General features: G+C 42.2%; 1 protein-coding gene across 1 annotated transcript; it reads right to left on the reverse strand.

Annotated features, from left to right (window-relative positions):
- Positions 1-2,468: 2,468 nt before the first annotated feature.
- NOL7 (nucleolar protein 7) lies at positions 2,469-24,104 on the reverse strand. The gene is made up of 8 exons (XM_089682300.1): positions 23,919-24,104; positions 20,279-20,339; positions 19,016-19,074; positions 17,225-17,265; positions 15,628-15,691; positions 7,709-7,830; positions 6,027-6,104; positions 2,469-2,806 (listed from the first exon to the last, which is right to left on the reverse strand). Exons 1-8 carry the CDS (start codon positions 24,038-24,040, stop codon positions 2,742-2,744), a joined length of 612 nt encoding a protein of 203 aa, XP_089538426.1. The 5' UTR covers positions 24,041-24,104; the 3' UTR covers positions 2,469-2,741.
- Positions 24,105-24,858: the final 754 nt, after the last annotated feature.

The following is a 24,858-nucleotide window of genomic DNA, read 5'->3' on the forward strand; positions in this document are numbered from 1 at the left end:
GTGCGCCCACCTGTGCCCAGCAGTGCGCCGTGTGCCCAGCAGTGCGCCCACGTGTGCCCAGCAATGCACTTACCTGTGCCGCCCACCTGTGCCACCCACCAGTGCCCATCAGTGCTGCCAGTCAGTGCCACCAGTCAGTGCCCAGCGGTTGTGCCAGTCAGTGCCCAGCAGTGATGTCAGTCAGTGCCACCTATCAGTGCTGTCTATCAGTACCCATTATCAGTGTCGCCTATCAGTGCCACCTATCTGTGACACCTCATTAGTGCTGCCCATCAGTGCCGCCCATCAATGATGCCCAGCAGTGCCGCCGGTCAGTGCCGCCTGTCAGTGCCTCCAGTTGGTGCTGTCAGTGCCGCTTATCAGTGCCCATCATTTCCTGCATATCAGTGCATCATCAGAGCCTCCTCATCAATGCTCACCAGTGCTACCTATCTGTGCCGCCTCATCAATGCCCATCAGTGCTGCCTATCAGTGCAGCCTCACCAACGCACATCAAAGAAGAAATATTACCTGTTTGCAAAATTTTAGAATAGAAGCAAAGGAAACCTTTTATGTTTTTAATTTTTTGCTCTTTTTTCATTTATAGTGCAAAAAATAAAACACCCAGTGGTGATTAAATACTACCAAAAAAAGCTCTATTTGTGTGAAAAAATGATAAAAATTGCATATGGTTACAGTGTTGCATGACCGCACAATTGTCTTTGTTAAGTGCAACAGCACTGAAAGCTGAAAATTGTCCTGGGCAGGAAGGGGGTAGAAGTGCCCGGTAGGCAAGTGATTAATTCCAGTGTTGGCACTTTGAAATAAAAAAGTTGGTTTTGTGTTGCAGTTTGGGCACTCGGGCTCAAAAAGGTTCGCCATCACTGGTCTATCACATAAAATTCCAATAAAATACATTTACGTTTTTGGTTGTGCATATGACAAAATGTGGAAAATTTCAAGGGGTACGAATACTTTTTCAAGGCACTGTAGCCTTTACCAACTTGATAAACATCTCACTAAATCGAGAAAAAAATGTTTTTTTATTAAAAGAAGAAAATAAATTCTACTAATTTACTTGTGTACAACTGTACATTATAATAAAATTGGTTTCACAGAAACCCATAGCATAATAAAATGAACCCACACTCTGTACAACAGTGGTATTTTGCGTTTCTGATCCCCAGCAGTGCATATTTTCCAATCTACCATAAAGTCAAAAACTATATTTAAAGCTCAACATCAGGCACAAATGGTTCATATATTTCTGTAACTGCTGATCCCTCCTGCCATATTATTGCATTCATTCCGAATACAACCCATGCAAATACTGAAAAAGTCTAAAAAGCAAGGTTCCAGAGTGCCAGTAACCAGGGACTGCCTGTAATAAAGACCTGTGACATAGACCAGTAATGCCAGCACCAACCAGATGCCTATGTACTGGATGACTTGTCTCATTCTCTGCAAGAAAATAAGCCCCAGACACAGCTGCTGCAGCTCTGGTGACTCTTGTTGTGCAGGACCATGCAAGGGAAGATTCTGCAGTCCTCTCACTACGCATATACCTGAGGCTCAGGTACCTTTCTCCAATGTTGCCTTTCTAAAGCACTGCAGCCAGCAAACTGCATAGCAGCTGCTACAGCTCTGCTGCTTCACATCTGAAGCTTAAACACTGAACTCTTTGCTCTCCTGCTGCTGTCCATAAATATGGGGCTCAGTTTCTTCACTCCAATGCTCATTCAGTGGAGCCACACACACAAAACCTTGTGGTCTGAAGCTAGCAGATGTATGCATATTGCCAATATTAGTTGTAAAATCTGTCAGGTAGCAGTACCCTCTAAAAGGATAAGTGATTGTGAGAAAATTTAGACTTCTGCACAAATTGACACCTTTTAAAAGAGAAGTGCAGGATTACACAAAAAAACAAACATTCATACTCACCTAGGGGAATGCAGCATCGGTCCAATGCCACAGCTGTTCCCTACCAGCTCTAAGGCCAAGAACTGAGCAATCATGTGAGCAATGATCGCTCAGTTCTTGGTCTTAGAGTTGGTAAGGAACAGCTGTGGCATTGGACCGATGCTGCATTCACCTAGGTAAGTATGAATGTTTTTGGTCTTCGCTGAGCAGAACAGTGACTGTCAGTCACCAGCTCTCTGCTCTGCCTCTCCAGTGCCTACTAAACCACCGGGCTGTGGAGGGGGCAAGCACAGCTGGCTCAGGCTCCTGACGAATCCTAAATGGATTCAGACATTGTTTTGATCCCTGCAGAGCCTGGACCGGCTCCATGACATCAGCCAACAGCGGGCTTTAGCTGTCTGCTGAATCTGGGTCACAAGAGTGCAGAACTAAGTCCCCGAAGAGAAGTATGACCAAAAGCGCTTTGGCCTTACTTCACCTTTAATTATTAGGAAGGAATTTTGATAGAAGTATAAATGTTTAGGGTGCATTGGCTGGGTTCTTACCTTACAAGATGCAAATAGACAAAATTGGTGTTGCTTTCCTTTATGTGGTGTCTGATCTGTTTATTTCCCATCTGGTCATAGTTTGTTACATGAAACTTTTTCCCCGTCAGTCAACCCATACACAAATTACCAAGAGTAACCATTAAGTAGTAGAACATACGGTTTAAAGAAAAACAATGGCTCAGCACATGCCCAGATAAGAACAGTAAATCATTATAGATTTTCAGTGGAAGCCAGGAAAACATGCACTGTGCAGCAAACGTATTACAACAATTTACAGTCTTTTTCATGGCAAGTTCAGAGTTTCTTTCTATTCCTCCACTGAAGGTTGAACTTCGCTGCTTTCTTTTTCTCCTCTTTTCCTGTTTATAAAAATAATAATGGTGATCAAAAGTTTTCCCACAACAGTATACACACAATGGGGTGGATTTACTAAAGGATAAAAGAAGGTCAAGCTTTCACTTTAATAGTATGCATGGAAAATATCAAGTTTAAAAAAGTATAAAGTACATCTTTGCAATACACATACATATCCATGTTTTATCTCTTTAAAAAAAAGTACAGAAATCCTGATAGAAATCTAGAGTGCTCCTAACTTCTTGTAGTGAGCAAACAACTCCCAAGCTATGTTTAAAGCACTGCTGGAGTTCTCTTTTCCTGGACTACACAACCCCCCCCAAAAAATGACCTCTTTTATAACAGTGTGTTTCAAAAAGAATGACCCAATTTTAAAACCTTATACCTGTGAAACTGTACCCTGCCAATGAATGAAACCTGTACTACTAAACTGGGCGTGGCCTACATTTTCAAATGACAGCTGCTAGATACCACTACTAGTGCCCAATAGATGCTAACCTCAGTCATTAACAAGATGGCGTCTATGCAACAGAAGGTGTTTTGTGCCCTCCAATTTAGCATGACTGAGTCTGTAATAACAGTGCAGCGTGAACTCCAACAGCATTTCGAGATTGATCCACCAGTAGAAATGAACATTCATCGTTGGTATAAATAATCTGAAGAACTGTAAGGGGAAAAGTCCAGGGCAACCATGTACTTCAGGAGGAAACTGTGTAACGAATTCAAGAGGCTTTTTAGCGAAGCCCGCTCTTCATGCTAGCCGAGAACTTACGATCCCACATACAACTGTTTGGGGTGTTAACATGATGTTTGCTTCCGAGGCCATACTGATTGCAACTGGTGCAAGCTCTTCATGTAAGTGACAGAAGAAAACATTTAGATTTCTGTCATATGCTCTCAGACGACATGGAGGACAACAGATTCTTACAGCATTTGATTTTTAATGATAAAACAACATTTCACCTAAGCGGTAAAGTTTCATGTCACAATGTTCACAAAACGGGGACTTGAGAAGCCACACAAAAACATGTGCAGCATGAGTGAGATTCACCAAAAATGTATGTGTTTTGTGTGGTTTAGTTTACATAGATTTATGGCCATTTCTTTTTTTGAGGGAAACACAGTTACGGGACATTCTTATCTTGAAATACTGAAGGACTGACTTTTCCCACAACTTAATGAAGACTCTGAAGATTTCATTTTTCAGCAAGATGAAGCACTGCCACATTGGCACAACCAAGTTCGTCAGTTTATAAATGAAACATTGCCTCACTGTTGGATAGGTCTCATGGAACCCCAATACTTGGCACTACACTCTTGGCCTCCAAGATCTGCAGACATTACACCCTGACTTTTTCTTGTGGGGATATGTAAAACAACGTGTTTATGTTCGACCATTACCCGCTGACTTGGATAAGATAAAAAAACAGAATCACGGCTGCAGTAACTTCTGTGGAAGAAGACACTCTCAGACACATTGGGGATGAATTCAGCGATCATCTTGATGTTATCCGTGCAGCAGGTGGAGGGCACATAGAGCATTTATAACATGCTGAGAGAAACTTGAGGACTTGCTTAGAAATGTGTAATTTGTTATGTAACTGTAACACATTTTCATTATTAAATATAAGTATTTGAAATCGGGTCACTAGCAACACACTGTACTTCTACACACACACACTGTATATTGATAGATTTGCTCCCTTTTATTTAGCTGCAGGACTTTGTGCTTGTCATTTTTTTCACAATTCTTTATTGTTGCACTTCCAGTAGTGCAAAAAGAATGAAAGCGGCAGGATTTCTTTAGAAAACAGAAATGTTGATGAGAAAGCCTTACAGTAGAAATATACGTAAAACTTTTCTTTTTTTTTCCCATTTTGGACAGAGCAAGGGAGGGTTATGACCCGTCAGATGTTTTTTGCCATCTGTGTCCCATTTCAGAGATTTCCCTTCAATTCCTGTCCCATAGCCAAACAGGAAGTGAAAGGTAATCCCTGCAAAATAATGGAATTTCTTGGGGACCCCCTGGTCACCAGAACTGGTGTCCCCATAGGAAAATTTCCCCTTTATTACTTTTCTGGGGACAACCCAAAATTCAGGATTCTCTTTTACTTTCAATGGTATTGCTAAACAGGAAAATGAGAGAGGGTGAATCTCCTTAATGGGGGCACAGAAAGCAATAAAAACTGGCAGGGTTTCTAATCTCTCTCCACTCTATCCAAAAAAAAAAGTTTTGCCTTTAGTTATACTTTAAAGGAATAATTAGTGGATTGGAATCAAAACTGGAGTTTTGCGCGGCAACCAGATTCTATGTTTTATTTTCAAAGCTTAACTGAAGAGGCTGTAGATAGAAGCTAACTGGTTGCCATACACAGGTGTTCCAGATTCTTTCTACTCCAGTTTTGATAATTCACCCCACAGTATTTATGCCAACAAAAGATGTTTCTTACACAAAAAACAGACACTTTTACACAGTTATGCAGGCCATAGACTGGGAGAAAACCGGCCGAAATTCGTCCAAAAAAATAATCGGCCGATTTTCGGATCGTTAGTGGCTGAATTGGTCGGCCAGTTTTCTTGATTTTGACACATTTTTTTAATTGTTCATGTTGGGGAAAAAAACGGCCAATTTTGCCCATCGGCCAATTTTCACGGCAATGATGGTCAAATCGGACGATCTTTTTCCCGATTAAAAAAATGCGCATGAGCCATGACCAAAGAAAAAGAACATCTGTATCTATCTGTATCCATACAAATAGATACAGATGTTTGCAACCGCAATACTTAGAAATGTCAAATCTATTAGCGGTGTCCCTGCAGAGAGCTCCGCTATGATATTTGACATTTAAAAGTATAAGGGTTGCAACATTGTATCTATTTGTATCCGAATAGAAACATCTGTATCTGAAATGGATACAAATAGACACAATGTTGCAACTTTCTCTTCCTATTATTCATATTCTATTTCTTCTTCTTTTAAATGTCAAATATAGCAGAGCTCTCTGCAGGGACACTGCTATTATATTAATTGCCGGCCGTAGACAGGACGAAAATCAGCCGACTTTTTTTCTACCAATGGTGGTAACGTCGGCTGATTTTTCTACAAAAAAAAAAAAAACGGCCGGTTTTCTCCCCGTCTATGGCCTGCATTAGGAAAACATTTCACTCCTGTTACTTGATGGTATTTTGGAAACAAATAAATAAATGGTGCTGGTTATTACATACCCCAGGAGTTGACTGTAAACTGAACTGCTGGCATTTTGTTTGCTCCCTTTTTTCTTGAAATGGAAAAAAATTCATTTGCTGCAAAAAGACAAAAGTACAAATATGAAAGGTGTTATGCATATTATCAGCTGATGTAAGAGGCATTATACTATCCAGGGAACCATCCTACCATATAGCAAAACCACTTGCCCTCTGGAAGATTTTACCCCCTTCATGACCAGGCCTTATTTTGCTATTTGGCACTGCAATATTTTAACTGGCAATTGCGCGGACCTGCAACACTGTACCCAAATGAAATTGATATCCTTTTTTTCACCACAAATAGAGCTTTCTTTTGTTGGTATTTGATCTCCACTGGGTTTTTATTTTTTAGTATATAAAACGGAAAAAGACCTAACATTTTGAAAAAAACAAAGACTTTTCCTTTCTGCTATAAAACACGTCCAATAAAAAAAATTTTAAAAATCAAATTTCTTCATAAATTTAGGCCAAAATATATTCTGCTACATGTCTTTGATTACAAAAAAAAAAAAAAATCCCAATAAGCGTATATTAATTGGTTTGCCTGAAAGTTATACTGTCTACAAATGATCTTTGTTGTTTACTAACACAGAGCTCTCTCCACTGAACAGTAGGTCCCAGTCATAAATCATGGCCTGGGACCCGGTGATCAGCATGTGCTGGAGCCAGTGATAGCACCGACAGCAGGAGCCCCCTACCCAGAAGTCTGAAATCATATACATGCACTACTTCTTTTCCTCCTGACTTTTGACATGTGCATTTTTGTAACAAATGTCAAATCAGCATTTTCCATATGTCTATATGCAAGCTGATGACCAGTGAAACGATAACCTACTTTGGGTTTGTGTAATTTTAGTTAAAATGTGCTATTTTAGGGATGGTATTGCTAAACTATTAACTTTTAAGTAATACTTAATTGAGAAAGTCCATGCAATGAGAGAAAGTAAACTGAACACATTTTTACTTTTAACTTCTTCCCGTCCCCAAGCGTGACTATACCAACTTTCTCAACATGATGTTCATTCCCAAGCCAAACTAGCAGCAGTTCAGCTGCTCGTTATGTGAAAAAGACTATATCAAAACAATCACATGGCTGTGTGCTGTATATGACCAGCATAATAGTATCAACAAGCGAAATGCAGACACACAAACAGGTGACACTTTTAAGTATTTAAAAAAATCCTTTAACTTTGATTCCGTTTTCAGCTTCCAAAGGAAAAAATGGTTATCCTTATTGCTGTAGAATATAGTACCCACTAAAGTTTGTTTGTAGGGTTTTCAAAGTGACTTTAATCATGGCGTCTCTTTTTCAAGCACATTTTGCATAATTTATCATTTGGATGACTGATCTAGGTAGTTAATCAAACTGCTACTGAGAGAGTTAAGAGCAAAGAAGGACACAGTAAGGTTAATTTATCTTTTTATTTTTAATTCAAGTAGAATTTATAAGAGCAGACAACACAAATTTAACTTTCTTTCAACCTTCCTAATTCTAAATATTACCCACATGCGCAGAGGTGTCACCATCACTGGACTGTGCTAACATATTAAATGCTTTTATATAGGGGAAGTAAAAAAAAAAAAAGTTGTGTTTAATACCGCTTTAAATAAAAGTCATCACAGACAGATAAAATGATTCACCACAATCGTTCAATACAAACCTGTGGTCCTGTTTTTGTTTTTTCCATACAATATGTTCTGGAGGAACTGTTTTGCCTTTTGTTGCTGTAAATCTACTGTATTTTGATCATTCAGGTGCACAACAGCATATTTGTTTTGGAGCCTGTGAAAAGAGAATCATGCCACATAAGATTGGAAAACATTCATTCATTTCTATCAAGCAGTTTCTGTGTCTTAGAAAAAAAAACATAAAAAAAAAAAAAAACACAACTGTAATCTTTCAAAATATATAGTACATTCATAAAGTATTCATACCACCTTCACTTTTTTCAATTTTGTTATGTTGCAGCCTGATACTACAGTTATTTTAATAAATTTCTTTCTCATTAATCTACACTCAGTACCATATACTCAGTGACAAAATTAAGACAGAATTTTAGAAATGTCTGTGAATTTATTAAAATACTGAAATATCACATTGGCATAAGTATCCAGACCGTTGCAACAACACTTGAAATTTAGCTCAGGTGCCTCCCATATCTTTTGATCATTGCTGAGATGTTTCTACACCTAGACTGGAGTCCACCTGTAGTAAATTAAATTGATTGAACATGATTTGGAAAGGCACACACCTCTCAATAAAAGCCCTCAGAGCTGACAGTTCCTTTTGACCTTATGGCTTTTGTTCTGATAGCATATGGCATCAGAACAAAAGCCATAAGGTCAAAAGGAACTGCATGCAGAGCTCAGAGGCAGAATTATTGCAAGGCACAGACCAAATCTTTTTGGCAAACTCCAAGCAGACTTTCATGTGTTTTGCATCGAGGCCAGGCTTCTGTATAGCCATTCTGCTAAAAAGTCCAGATCGTTGTAGGGCTGCAGTGATGGTTGTCCTTCTGGAACTTTGCCCCATCTCCACACAGGATCTCTGGAGCTTAGTCAGAGTGACCATTGGGTTCTTGGTCACTTCTCTTACTAAGGCCCTTCTCTCCTGATTGCTCAGCAGGGCCAGGTGGGTGATCGGGTCTTGGAGGAGCCCTGGTTGTGCCAAACTTCTGCCATCTGAGAATTATGGAGGCGACTGTGCTCTTAGGAACCTTCAATGCAGCAGAACTTTTTGTAGCCTTCCCCAGATCTGTGCCTTGCAATAATCCTGTCTATGAGCTCTGCAGGCAGTTTCTTTGACCTTAGAGCTTTTGCTCTAATACAGCATGCATGCAGAGGTCTGTGCCTTTCCAAATCATTTCCAATCAATTTAAATTATCACAGATGTACTTCAATTAAGGTGTGGAAACATCTCAGCAACTTTTAAGAGAAATGGGAGGCATCTGAGCTAAATTTCAGGTGTTGTTGCAAAGGATCTGAATACTTATTTCAAATGTGATATTTCAAGTTTTTCATTTATAATAATAAAAAGTGAAGGGGATCTGAATATTTTATGAATGCACTGTATACTGTCAGTTTAGTTACTACTCAAGTATTACAGGAGAGACTGGGATTATTCACAGAAACCAGATGGCAACTTTCTTTTTTTTTTTTAGTTATTTGACCAAAGTTCTGCTAAGCCAAATTCATCCACACAGGGAACTCCACCCATGGGGAAACCAGGACAAACCATTAAAAGTGACACTGTTTAAAGCTCACCCTTCTGACCTCTTTGCTCTCATCTCCACCCACAGTCATAGCCAACACTACAGGAAGTGATGACATCACAAAACAAACAGAAAGAAACCAGGGAAAAAGATCCACTGGCGTAACCACGGCTAAATAGAAAACAAAAATTACAGAATCAAATACAAAATTAATAAACAAAAATAAGGATGTCTGACACCCTCACCACACACAGACAAATAAAAAATGGAAAATGATAGAAGAAAATAGCCCACGCTCCAAGATCCCGGCACCCCTAGCATGCACCTGGAGAGTCAAAGGGAAATAATAGATGGACCTAAATGAAGATGGTATATAGTGACAAATGGGAAAAAAAGGATTCAATAAATGAATAGAGACAAAAAGCACAATATGATAGCAGCAGTAATAAGCATCTAGGAAATTATTCAGATAGGTTTAAACCATGTATAATGTCATGATTTAGCCTCAGCAATATATGGATGGATCCCCATTAGGGGTAGAGTTCACTCCCACCTGCCTACTTCTCCATTCTTAATAATAACCTCATATCGAGGAAAGTTCTGCATTATCACGAATGCTAAATGTAATATCTGGAGAGGCAGGGAGTAGCTTGCTTCAATGTATTGCAATGAGACAAATCGGTGGATAATTTAAACATCATAAGCATGGTAATCACGGAGATAATGGAGGTCAAAGTTCAATGTCGAAACCACAATTGTGATTAGACACATGTCATGTGATAAGTCCCATTTATCAAAGCAGGTCAAACACTAGACGATATGACGACTGCCAATTCATTCACACATTGGATAATTTACCCAGGATAAGGGCATATATCAGTTGTATATAAGTAACAACAGTGTGAATATGGCAATTCAAAAAGTCCTGTTCCAATCACAATAATGAGAGAACCCTGTGATTATTGGATGATTGCCATATCAATGCAGATATGGGTAACGGATATAGCGATCTATGAAGTAATATAGAGATACAAAGTAGGCCTGAAATAAGATGATTCAAAGGCAATGATGAAAAATGCCAGCCATATCATGTAGAACAGTGGTTCTCAACCTTTCTAATGCCGCGACCCCTTAATACAGTTCCTCATGTTGTGGTGACCCCCAACCATAAAATTATTTTCGTTGCTACTTCATAACTGTAATTTTGCAGTGGAAGGAGTAGTGCCCCATCACTGGTGTCAGTGGGAGGAATAGTGCCCCATCGTTGGTGTCAGTGGGAGGAATAGTGCCCCATCGTTGGTGTCAGTGGGAGGAATAGTGCCCCATCGTTGGTGTCAGTGGGAGGAATAGTGCCCCATCGTTGGTGTCAGTGGGAGGAATAGTGCCCCATCGTTGGTGTCAGTGGGAGGAATAGTGCCCCATCGTTGGTGTCAGTGGGAGGAATAGTGCCCCATCGTTGGTGTCAGTGGGAGGAATAGTGCCCCATCGTTGGTGTCAGTGGGAGGAATAGTGCCCCATCGTTGGTGTCAGTGGGAGGAATAGTGCCCCATCGTTGGTGTCAGTGGGAGGAATAGTGCCCCATCGTTGGTGTCAGTGGGAGGAATAGTGCCCCATCGTTGGTGTCAGTGGGAGGAATAGTGCCCCATCGTTGGTGTCAGTGGGAGGAATAGTGCCCCATCGTTGGTGTCAGTGGGAGGAATAGTGCCCCATCGTTGGTGTCAGTGGGAGGAATAGTGCCCCATCGTTGGTGTCAGTGGGAGGAATAGTGCCCCATCGTTGGTGTCAGTGGGAGGAATAGTGCCCCATCGTTGGTGTCAGTGGGAGGAATAGTGCCCCATCGTTGGTGTCAGTGGGAGGAATAGTGCCCCATCGTTGGTGTCAGTGGGAGGAATAGTGCCCCATCGTTGGTGTCAGTGGGAGGAATAGTGCCCCATCGTTGGTGTCAGTGGGAGGAATAGTGCCCCATCGTTGGTGTCAGTGGGAGGAATAGTGCCCCATCGTTGGTGTCAGTGGGAGGAATAGTGCCCCATCGTTGGTGTCAGTGGGGGGAATAGTGCCCCATCGTTGGTGTCAGTGGGGGGAATAGTGCCCCATCGTTGGTGTCAGTGGGGGGAATAGTGCCCCATCGTTGGTGTCAGTGGGGGGAATAGTGCCCCATCGTTGGTGTCAGTGGGGGGAATAGTGCCCCATCATTGGTGTCAGTGGGGGGAATAGTGCCCCATCATTGGTGTCAGTGGGGGGAATAGTGCCCCATCATTGGTGTCAGTGGGGGGAATAGTGCCCCATCATTGGTGTCAGTGGGGGGAATAGTGCCCCATCATTGGTGTCAGTGGGGGGAATAGTGCCCCATCATTGGTGTCAGTGGGGGGAATAGTGCCCCATCATTGGTGTCAGTGGGGGGAATAGTGCCCCATCATTGGTGTCAGTGGGGGGAATAGTGCCCCATCATTGGTGTCAGTGGGGGGAATAGTGCCCCATCATTGGTGTCAGTGGGGGGAATAGTGCCCCATCATTGGTGTCAGTGGGGGGAATAGAGCCCCATCATTGGTGTCAGTGGGGGGAATAGAGCCCCATCATTGGTGTCAGTGGGGGGAATAGAGCCCCATCATTGGTGTCAGTGGGGGGAATAGTGCCCCATCATTGGTGTCAGTGGGGGGAATAGTGCCCCATCATTGGTGTCAGTGGGGGGAATAGTGCCCCATCATTGGTGTCAGTGGGGGGAATAGTGCCCCATCATTGGTGTCAGTGGGGGGAATAGTGCCCCATCATTGGTGTCAGTGGGGGGAATAGTGCCCCATCATTGGTGTCAGTGGGGGGGAATAGTGCCCCATCATTGGTGTCAGTGGGAGGAATAGTGCCCCATCATTGATGTCAGTGTGGTGGAGGGGGAAATAGTGCCCCATCTTTGGGGTCAGGGGGGGGAATAGTGCCCCATCATTGGTGTCAGTGGGGGGGGGGAATAGTGCCCCATCATTGGTGTCAGTGGGGGGGGGGGAATAGTGCCCCATCGTTGGTGTCGGTGGGGGGAGGAATAGTGCCCCATTCTTGGTGTCGGTGGGGGGAGGAATAGTGCCCCATCGTTGGTGTCAGTGGGGGGGGGGAGGAATAGTGCCCCATCGTCGGTGTCAGTGGGGGGGAGGAATAGTGCCCCATCATTGGTGTCAGTGCGGGGGGGGGGGGGGAGGAAATAGTGCCCCATCATTGGTGTCAGTGGGAGAAATAGTGCCCCATTATTGGTATTAGTCACACAAATGATGGGGCACTATTCCTCCCACTGACACCAATGATACTTACCTTGCTGACCCCTGCTCCAGCCTGGGCTCGCTCTCTCACTTACCTGTCAGCTGTCTTCCTTCTCTGGCCGCTCTCCTCTTCACTTACTCCGGCAGTTCCCTTGATCTTCTTAGATCTACGCGCGCTGCCGCTCGGCTCCTCCTCTCCAAGCTCCACCTCCTCGCCGGTGATTGGCCGCCTGTGTGCCTCTCCTGAGCTACAGTTCCGGTGGCCAATCAGCGGCGAGGAGGCGGAGTTGTTGAGGGATCCCGGAGGTGTGGCCAGGTGACAGGGCAGCGTATCATCCCGCCCACACATCGACTGAGTCAGAGGAGCGGTGTCTCGGTTCCTAAGACCATCGGAAATATGTGTTTTCCGATGGTCTTAGGCGACCCCTGGGAAATGGTCGTTCGACCCCCAAAGGGGTCGCGACCCCCAGGTTGAGAACCGCTGATGTAGACAGTAAATCACCATACATTGATGGTATATTCGAGTCATTACATTCTAATGCTGATGTTAGTTGAGGTACTCTCACCACATCCTGGGTCTTGCATTGTAAAGATGGAGGTCTCAGTGACACTGTATGGTTGTCAGATTTTTATATATATATATATATATATATATATATATATATATATATATATATATATATATATATATATTCTAGATGTAATTTATTGTATTTGGGATTTGATGTAATTTTTTGTTTTGTGGTGAATCTTACTCTGGCTTACATTCCACACGTGTTTGCACAACTGTAATTATACACCTTTTTGCTACTTAGCTAAATTGTGATATGCCTTTCTGTATAGATTACATGATTTCTTATCCGGAATGATGTTTTCTATAATTTTATATTTCTCATCTTTACCTGATGCTGACTGAGACCATGTTATGGAGGACGATTGAAAACGAGGCTCTTATGAGCTATAAAAACCTTCACAAACATGGCTTCCACATCCTGAAGAAGCCCACATGACCCAGTGGGCGAAACGCATTGACGTCAGATCCTGGTGACACCCACATTCCTGTCATCCTGGCCTGGCCATCCAGCGAGCCGCCCTGCATGTCCTGGATGTGTACACAGGTACACATCATGCCGGTGTACCAGCGGGTAAATGCTGCTTTACATCCCAGCTGCTCCGCTGACCGCTCTGCATGTTCTGGATGTGTACCTATCTGCACACAACGCTGACGATTCAGGAATAGGTGCCGTGACACATAGCCCGGCCGCTCAGCTGCTTGCTCTGCACATTAAGGACCGGAGTATACCTATGCATAATGCTGATGGGGAAATCAGGAGAAACCCCCTTACACAGTAGGAACAGATAATGATCTGATAACAGTGTTCACTGAGACCTCCATCTTTACACAGCAAAACCCAGGATGTGGTGAGAGTACCTCAAGTAACATCAGCATTAGAATGTAATGACTCTAATATACCATCAATGTATGGAGATTTACTGCCTACATGAAATGGCTGGCATTTTTCCTCATTGCCTCTGAATCATCCGATTTCAGGCCTGCTGTGTATCGCTATATTACTTCATAGATCGCTATATGTTACCCATATCTGCATTGATGTGGCAATCCTCTAATAATCACAGGGTTCTCTCAATATTGTGATTGGAACAGGACTTTTTGAATTGCCATATTCACACTGTTGTTACTAATATACAACTGTGCCCTCCGGGTGCAAGATATTTGCCCTTATCCTGGGTAAATTATCCAGTGTGTGAATGAATTGGCAGTTATTATACCGTCTACTGTTTGACCTGCTTTGATAAATGGGACTTATCACATGACATGTGTCTAGCACAACTGTGGTTTAAACGTTGAACTTTGACCTCCATTATCTCAATGAATACCATGCTTCTGATGTTTAAATTATCCACCGATTTGTCTCATTGCAATACATTGAAGTAATCTACTCCCTGCCTCTCCAGATATTACATATAGCATCCGCGACGATGCAGAACTTTCCTCGATATGAGGTTATTATCAAGAATGGAGAGGTAGGCAGGTGGGAGTGAACTCTACCCCTAATGGGGATCCATCCATATATTGCTGAGGCTAAATCATGACATTATACATGGTTTAAACCTATCTGAATAATTTCTTAGATGCTTATTATTGCTGCTATCATATTGTGCTTTTTGTCTCCATTTATTGAATCCTTTTTTCCCATTTGTCACAATTTACCATCTTCATTTAGGTCCATCTATTCTGTCCCTTTGACTCTCCAGGTGCACGACAGGGGTGCGGGGATCTTGGGGCGTGGGCTATTTTCTTCTATCCTTTTCCGTTTTTTATTTGTCTGTGTGTGGTGAGGTTGTCAGACATCCTTATTTTTGTTTAATTATTTGTGTATTTGATTCTGTAATAAATTGTTTTCTATATAGCCGCGGTTGTTCTCATTGGAACCTCTACGCCAGTGGATCTCTTTCCCTGGTTTCTGTTTGTTTTGTCTATATCTAATTGGTTCCGAGGATACCACTCTTTGTATTACAATCAGCGAGCCGGCCATTATTATTTGTAAGCAATTTTTGAGTTACCCTATTTTAGGGACTCTACCCTTCAGAATAACAGGATTTTTCCTTGTTAGGCATCCCAGTTTACCTAATTTTGCTAAAGTGATGACATCACCCCTTCCTATCATAAGAACATTCCCGGACCTAGATATTGGCCGCTATGAAAGTTATGTGTCATGTGGGCAGGTCTAGGTGACATGAGGACTACCAAATTAGTACAATGCTTTCAAAGTGTTTAAATTGTGCAGCTTCAAATTGTGTAAACAGATATACACCAAAACAAATAAACCTTTCAGGGTACTTTTAGGTCTGCAGGTAATAGCTCTGGACAGCAATCATTCAGAGACCAGAAATGAGTGAGGAAAAGTCAGATTACCTTTGGGCTACAATAATCAAACTGGGCACACATTTAAATATCATTTTAACTTTCAAATTAAATTGCAAAACATAACTTGAACTTGACTATGGTCCCTTCATTAGCCCAGGCTCAGATTTAGAAAAAAAAAAATAATTCTACAAATATCCTTTTGGAAAAAGTAGTTTTAAAAAGAGAAAATCTAGTACCTTTTTCTAGGACGTAACTTCTTAGCATGTTTGTGTTTGCCACTGTGTTTCTTCTCTGCATTGCCTGTTGAAAGGGATATAAATTAGGTCCTAAATTATGGGCGCACAAGATATAGCGCACAGCATGACTAGCTCTGTTTTTAGCTTGTTGGAACTTGTCTTTTGTACCCAAATGCTTAAATTTCTCCTCTACAGCTCTGATTGGCTACTTGCTTCTGCACATTTAAACAGACAGGTTGGTTATCTAGCTGCTTCTTGGCACTTCTGTACCAAATGCAGTGCTCTATAAAGCAATAAACACATATTTGACTGGAAAACCTCCCTGCCTGGTAAGTGAACATGAACAGCTCTTCCAATGCAATAGAGAAAGAGTTGAAGCAGCTTTGGTGGTAGTAGAATAGAAAAAAACACAGATAAAACTGACTGAAGGCTTTAGAGATCGAGTCAAACAAAAAAGTGAGACCTTTCTGTTATAAAGCGTATATAAACTGCAAAATGAAAAATATATAGCTGCACAAGCAATGGCCAATTTGCAGACCTTAATCTTGTTATCTGTTGTATTGCACTAACTTTTACCTGGTAATACTTTTACCTGGTAATCCTTCCAGTCACAGTGCTGTCCATTGGAGATCCTGCAGTGGGGCTGACAATGCTCACCCGATGCCTTCAATTTAGCATTGGTTTTGTCACCCCACAGTGCTTGCTCCTGCTGGAGGAGGATGCAGCAACTTGCACATAATAGGCCCCACCCATTTAGGATTATTTTTTTTTAACTCACCTGAAGACCCATGCTCCAGAGGAGGAAAAAAACAGTGTTAAAAATGCTCCTAAAGCCGCATTTTGCAAATGCATTTAGACGCAATTAGGTATGTCAGGCATTTTTTTTAGCCAAAACGCTCCTCTCCTGAATGTGCTGGCTCTGGGGTTCTTTTCTGTCTCTAAAGGCCTACTTGTGCGTGGACACATAGGTTAATATAGAGGGGAGTTTAGAGGCAGGAAAAAAAATGCAAAACACCTTTGCAATATGCGTTTTTTTCAAGCCCTGTGTGCATGAGGCCATAATGCTAATTAAAACGAATAGCCAAAGCTACAGGCTGCTACCAGACAGTGTGGCCATTTAAAATGAAGATCTGCTGTATCTTTCAAAATGCCCACAGTCCTGGATGGAAAGTGGATAACTTTTGACTGCTGAAACATGGTTCTAAAAAGGGACTTGGTGGGATGCTTCCAACTCTTGAAACTCATTTAAATTGGTACATACTTACCGTATTATACCCTACCTGTTTATGAATCCTTGCTTTCACATTTAGTTTTAATTACTGTCTTTACGTTCAGAGCTCAGGATGCTGTGCTAGGGAGCTAACATTTTATACTAATTTATCTCCACTCCGTTCTCTCACCCATTGAATAAGCCCAGATAGTAATTATTACTTGCCAGGTGAGGAGGGGCATCCTAATTTATATAAGTATATATTGATAACCAAACAATTTAATAAATATTGCAAGTACAATATAAATCTGACTTTACAGAATCTTATCAAGATGATATAGTCGAGGCAATACACACACAAGAAAATAGTCACATATTAAATGTTACCTTTTCCCTTTGTCTCATCAGTAGGTTCAGAGGGTTCACCTCTATGAAGAAAAAAAAGAAAAAAAAAAAAACACAATTATAAACCGGTAATAGCAGACCAAACAGAGAAGGTGAAAATATCAAAACTTTAGAGTGGAAAAAAGAAAAACAAAATGTTTGAAGAACAAAATACAACATGCTATTGTTCTGTATATTCTTTTGACTACTTCACTACTTAATATAATATTAAACACGTATATTTAACAGAATAAGGGCTATAGCATGTCTCTTATGCAATAAAAGGCTGCCTGCCTGCTCAATTTTTTAAATGAACTAAAGATCTGCTTTTAAATGTATCATTTATTGGTTATTATACGTCAAGTACATTAATCCAGCACATTTCAATGTTATCAGAAGACCAGAACTTCCTCCTTCATTTATGACTAACTTAATCCAAAACTTTGTTCAATATAATGAACCTATCAAAGGTTATGGGCACCTGACAGCCAATAAACTACCATGGGAGGTTTCCCCACATATCGACTACCATAAAAGGCCAATCACACATACTTCAGATGCAGTACAGAAACTAATGTCTACATCTATTTTTCTGTTGGATGCCTATGGTGCAGTGTGGAGATGAGACTACATGTGCTATAGATGTGAAGAAGGAGTCTTGGGTTGCCTTGATCCTTTCACTTGTTTTTTTGATTGAAATGGAAAATTGCTATGTGTACAGCCAGCATAGTATCTATGCTGAAAGACACCCTAAAATAACAGGCTAAACAATTGGTCCATGTTGTTCACATACAGTAAAAATTAACACATACAGCGTCTTCAGCATACCAAGGAATGATGTGAGGGACTAAATTCAAACAGAATGTAACTGCAGGATGTCGACAAGCAGGATTCACTGGCCTACCTTAAAAACAATATTATTCACTGGTCTTCATTATGCAAGGAAGAAAATTTGATAAACAACCTTTATGGTCATCCTACAGTAGCCAACATTTCAGGACTGTGCAGGGTCCCTTTTTTCCAATACAGAAAGTCCATATCTTTGAGGAACCATCCCAGACTCTGGGACTGCTTTCCCTTCTCTGTCTACATTGCACTGACAAGGGATGGCAGGTATATGTACACAGAAAATCCCTAGCCTGGAAACTATCTCCACTCTAACTGCAGTCATTAAAAGGGACTTGTAAATAGACTTGCAGGTCCCTTGCCTACCAGCCAAATGTACATGAAGACAACTTAATAACTGAAAACAGACCTGTCTCAACTTCTGCAAGAAAGCTCGGTTCCCATTTACCCTTACTTCTACAGCAGTTGCATGGCTATGGCTGCAATGCACTGATCTGACAAGTATTCCTGGACAGACGTTGTATGACAAAACGTGATCTAATGGGAAGACCTCTGGTTAATAGGGAGACAACATGACCTCCATACCTAAACAAAAAAAATAAGGAGCAACAAACATGAAGTGAGCATTGAAAGCTACACTGCCATATGACTGAAAGAGAACAGAAAACCCCAGGCAGAAGGAATAGGAAACCTTGTCCCTCATATCCGGTTGAGTGTAACTCACAGGTCGCTAAACCACATCGCTGTTTGCAGGTGAGTAAAGTACCACTCTACGCTGACAATCAGTTAAAAATAAAAAAGGAGAAGGTTATGATATAGCCAATCCTCTTCTAAGAATGTATAAAATACTGAGTTTTGTTGGGAGAAACACTGTTCTCGCAAGTTGATTCCTGAAAGACGACAAAGGAAAAATCAACCCGTGTAAAGTAGGTAATGACGTAAACTTACTGTTTCTCTGAAAGTGCAGTGACCGTTTGAAGGATGTCGTCTGAAAGCAGCTTTTTTTTCTAAAATAGAAGGTAAAATGGATTATTTGTAAATTCAAGCACAAAACAAGTTATTACTGGAAATATATTTATGAAAACAATCTAAGGAACCAAGCAAAAAGTATTAGTTTAGATGTAGGTTGTTCCTTTTTCCATATCTTGATACTTTTATTCTACTGAAGAAAAAGCTTTGCTTCGTACACAACATGGGAAGCTGACCAGGGCTAAGTTACATTGGGGATTTTTATTACTGCTGCTAGGTATAACTACTTTTTGGCAACCAAAACTGAAACCAACATTTTACTAAGAAGACTATTACTGCAGAGCCACTAAATCACTTAGGGTCTATTCATACACCGTTTTTATGCAACAAAACATATGCATTTTGCTGCATGAAAACACATGAAGAGTAGAAATTCCAGCCTTTCCTAGAATATGAATACTTTCCATGAATACCTATCTTAATTCACAGGTGTGCACTATCCTCAATAAAAGAGAAGTATGGCCAACGTTTTTTGGCCATACTTCTCCTGTGGGTCACAGGACCACACTTAGTGCTCTCCTGCAACCAAGAATCAGCCAGCAGAGGGATAAAATCCACTGCCAACTGACATCAAAGAGCTGCTCCAGGCTCTGGAAATGATCCCAACAATAATGTTCGGATCCACCCGAATCAGCTCGTTCAGCAACTGGGTCAGCCTCTCTGACAGTGCTGCACAGTGTGCACAGACAAAGAATAACATGCTGGGGAGTTTACTGGCTGTAGAAAAAACGTCAAAAGCCAAAAACAGCCGCTGTAAAAACGTCCAGTGTGCATGAGGACTAAAGCATTAGTCTGACTGGGAGCTTTACACCTTTTCAATAGCAGACAGGGCGAGATCATAAGGAGATTGAAAGGCCCGAGTCTATCAGCAATTGAAAATCCATATATTATGAGAATCTTACAAAGAGGGTATGTCTGTAGTTTCTGCACCCTAAAATAGTAATCTGTCTCTAATCAAGTCCACGGGTGCAACACTTGGAGTATTTAGCAATGTCATGGTTTTTTGATGGGTCACTTAACATATATGGTGTAAAAGAACACAGGTACAATGTTTTTTCCATTACTAATGGTGCTCAAGGAGAAGTTGACGTTAAATACAGGGGTGTACTGAGGAATTGCGCAATTCAGAAATTTGATCATGCAACACCATTACATTGTATGACTGGACAATATGGTTTTTACCTTTTGCTCACTGAAAAGCTCTTGTTTGCGTTTCCTCTTCTCTTTTAAGAGGGCCTTCTCTCTGGTAAAGAAAATTCACATTTAGATCTAACGAAAGTATTATCAGTTTGTTTTAGTGATCATAGAAGTTATTGAAACTTTTTTTAAGCAAAATCATAGGAAAGATTGCCTGACTGCTATGATCTACATGAGAGTTTATTAGATTTTATAATAAATAAAATGGACAGTGCTGAACACAGGATCTGGGCACTTGTAGTCCATTGAGAACTACAAGTCCAGCTGCCACAATAGAGGACAGGACTTGTAGCTTATTTATTCAAAGATCTCTATAAATGAATGACATGCCTGTGCAGGTGGAGCCCCACACTGCTGTGCCGATTTTAAAAGTGACAGTGCCTGAGGGGCAGAGTCATTGAAGAGACCACAAATGTATAGCATTACTAAACTCAAACAACAATTCCTTATTCTGTCCCTCCCCCTTACACAAATGCTAATTAAATGCTTTTTAATTTTAGCTACGGGTTGCTGAAAGATCGCACATCCAGGTTTCCTATCTAGGCAGGGCCCTGCTGCCTCCTGGGACTGCTACATCACAGCTATCCCAGGAAGCAGTGGGTTACTAAACTGCAACTTTATGGCTCATGTGCTGCAGATTTCTGCGCATGCACACAAATGATGCTGGACACTATACTGCCCATCCACCTTTAACTGGCCGCATTTGTGTGAATGCGCTGAAATCCACTGCTGTGCACAGCCAGTCTCTTCCAGCTCCTAAATGCCCCAGAAGATACGAGTGGCACATCTGCATGTCTGCAGATTCTTTAAAAATTTTGGTGTGGAAAGATATGTGCATAAAGTGCACGAGTAGCGGCTTTCCCAGTTCTCTCCTTCCTTTTTGTCCCAGAAACAGCAGCAGGAGCCATTGGCACCCAATGCTGTCAATCACAGTCAATGAGGAGAAAGGGGCTGCAAGGCTACACACAGAGCGGGGATCAGGAGTGAGCATGCACAAGTGCCCCCATAACAAGTGCACTCAGCAGGGCGAAGAAGCCAGAAGCACTGGCAGGGGGTCCCAGAAGAGCCATTGCACAGAGCAGGCAAGTATAAATATATCACTTTAGGGCAAAAGGGGGGAATGCAACCCAGGTAAGGCATATTCATCTGGCCAACTGAAAGCAGTTCGGTTTGCCTTATATTGGCAAAAGAACACTGAAAATTTGGGGGAAAAAAAAGGCATTTTCTACTTTATGTTATAAAACCTATCCAATAAAATCAAATTTCTTCATAAATTTAGTCCAAAATTCTATTATTCTGCTACATGTATTTGGTAAAAAATAAAATCCTAATAAGTATATATTGATTGATTTGTGTGAATGTTATAGTGTCTACACACGATGGTATATATACTGGAAGTCATGCAGATATAGATGCTATACTAATAATGGTGCCGATTAGCAACTTTTAGTGTGGCGGGTAAGCTGGTGCTAACAGACACTGACTGGGAGGGACACCGACAACTATAGTGACACAAATATCATGATCAGATATATTACTGTACTAATGACACTGGCTGGGAAGGGATTAACATCAAGGGGTTAACTGTGTGCTGCTTCTACTCACTGTTCTGTGCGTTTGTAAACTGTGATTGGATGCTCATCAGGTTTCAGCTGAAATCAATGCCTGAAACCTGCTGACAAATTTGTGCTGTGTCCAATCACAACATGGGTCAGCAGGAGGCACACGTGTGCCCAAAACCTGGAAGACAGGCTGCAACTAACAGGTATGTCCCCTAGCCTGGCTGGGCCGCCCTCTTGAATAGTTAATGCATTGCAGACTTAGAGGCAGGGGAAGAATCAGAGGAAGCTGATCTTTTTCTCTTTTCAAACATCCTCTGTTGCTCCTCTCCTGGCTGCTCCATCAATTAAATAGACAACGCCAAGCCTGCACTCAGAAAGCTTCTCTTGAATTCAGCTTCAGAATATGTACACAAAGAGAACTAAAGTTGTGTGCAGGAGAGCCCCTTCAGATAACAGCCTCAGTTTCATTTGTTGACATATGTTGGGATCAAGAGCAGTGCTCTGAAGTAGTCTCAGCGCTGTCATTTGGCTGCAACCTAGCAGAGAGCATCCAGAAAAAAACTGGACACAACTGAACTGTCACATTCTTCTCATGTTTCCCCATTTCTGGGCAGTGATTTTATTAAGGCTTTGGAGCAAGTGCCTTCAAATAAATAGGAAAAAAAAAACAAAACCTTAAACTGGTGACAGGGTCTCTTTAGCCAGCTCATTACTGACGTATTGGAAGGAAAAATGGTGGGGAGGTGGATATGAGTTTCGGGAGTGCCATTCAGAAAATGCACTTGGGCTGCCAGTGCGCCTGTGACCTGAGCTATAATTTGCACAGATCAGAGTGATTGTGTGCCCTGTGATCACTATGAAACAATCAAGTGTAAGCCATAATGTTTACAAACATTTAGCCCAGGGGCCTCCAAACTTCCTAAACAAAAGGCCAGTTTATGGTCCTTCATTCTTTAGGGGGGCTGGACTATGGTCAACGGGAATACAAAATATCCCAGCATCAGTGGAAGTAAACAATCTCCTATCATTGTGCGACAGTGGGAGGAATTGTGCCTCATCATTGGTGTCACTGGGAGGTATTGTGCCCCTTTATTGGTGTCATGGGGGGGGGGGACACTATGCCCCACCATTTATCTTATTGGTAGGAATTTGCCCATCATTGGTGTCATTAGGAGGAATTATGCCTTTCATTGGCGTCAGTGAATTAAAGTGTCCCAGTGGCCAAATAAAAGCAAGCAAAGGGCCGCATTCGGCCCTGGGCCACAGTTTGGAGACCACTGATTTAGCCCATTCAACAATAGAGGAAGCACCCCTTCCTTACCCCTGGATCACACTGAATGCAACTCTGAAATTGTGTACTTCTCTTGAAGTAGCTGCAGGTCAGTGCGATTTCATGTGCGACTTGCCTGACGTCTGTGTGACTTCATCTACAAATGTCTATGCACGTCGCACATGAAATCACAAAAAACAGCAGGAACTTTTTTTCCAAATTGGTACCGCAAAGTCAGAGTCTCACCGATTTCACCAGATCCATAGGCACAATGTTTGTAAACACCACCGGAAGGAAAGCCAATAGACTGAAGGCAGAGGCTCATTAACCTCTGGTGCACATATCTGTGTTCCTGCGGGCCGCGTTTTGCGCAGGCACAATAGCCTATTCATTTGAATGGACTCCCATGCCCCGGGACACGCAGGGAAGAAGTCCCTGCAGGTCTGAAAACACAGCCCACACAAGAACCTTGGTTCCCAGTACGGTTGCGATTTCCAGTGCAGACGGCGTGCCATCAGTATGTAATAACAATCGTCCACGGGCCGCATTATTCTGTGTGGGTGGTGCGGATCCGCAGCAGCACTACCCACACATATAGGTGAACCTAGCCTTACCACCCATGGGGACTGGGATTTATTGTGGGTAATCGGACCACCGATTGTGGGAGTCTACAGTGAATGCATTGCCTTCCCCCTGCTCTGCATTGTTATTGGGCTATATTCTGCAGACTGGGGGATGCAGCCACAGGACACACACATGGACGGGGAGCTGAGCCTTTCTAGCTGCTCATTACCTGCTGGCCACCTCCCTTCTCAGGCGGGCGCTCTCCTCCGCCCGGCTTTTAGCGCTTTGGAAGGTGACCTCCTCAGGCGCCGCATCATCATCTTCACTCTCCAGCTCGTGCTCCGGAGTCATGCTGCCGCCACACAACACACAGCCCAGCTGAGCACCGGAACCGGAAGAGCGCTAGGAGCACAGCACACAGCCTGCTGGAATGTCCTGCACAGCGACACCTATTGGCCGGCTGACCGAAAGCCTGGAGTGTCTGCCGGTACCGTGACATGCGCAGATGCGTCAGGAGGGACAGATCTTCATGGGGGACAGATCTTGCCGCTACACCGGAACGTCCCCTTCTCATACATAGCGACGCCTGCTACCCTGGATAATCGAGACATTGTATATTACATGCTTGAATGTCATCTTCCCTACACAGCGACACCTGCTGCCCAGGCTGACCGTGAAATCTAAGCAAAGTGCTGTGTTCATGGATTTCCCTGGCTGTGTCTCTTTCACTAGTGGTGTTCTCTGACTTGTGCAGCCAATAGACGGGGAGAAAACAACGGCATTTAATTACTTCTGTCCCTGCAGAGAGCTCTGCTATTATATTTGACATGAAAAAGTATAGCGGTTGCAACATTGTATCTATTTGTATCCATTGTGGATACAGATGGTTTTGTTTGGATACAAATAGATACATTGTTGCAACCGCAATACTTTTTCATGTCAAATATAATAGCGGACTGGAATTCTTCTTTCTCTTCTTCTTCTGCTTCTCTCTTTCGCTTTCTCTTTCTCTTCCTCATATTTCTCTTCTTCCTCTTCTTCTCTCTTCTTCTTCTTCCTCTTTCTCTTCCTCTTCCTCTTCTTCTTTCTCTTCCACTTCTTCTCTCTCTTCCTCTTCTTCTTTCTCTTTTTCTTCTTCTTCTTCTTCCTCTTCTTCTGCTTTCTCCTTC

Source organism: Staurois parvus, unplaced genomic scaffold, assembly GCF_062004578.1.
Source record: "Staurois parvus isolate SC_StPar_1 unplaced genomic scaffold, SC_StPar_1.0 ptg000287l, whole genome shotgun sequence".
NCBI classification, from domain to species: domain Eukaryota; kingdom Metazoa; phylum Chordata; class Amphibia; order Anura; family Ranidae; genus Staurois; species Staurois parvus.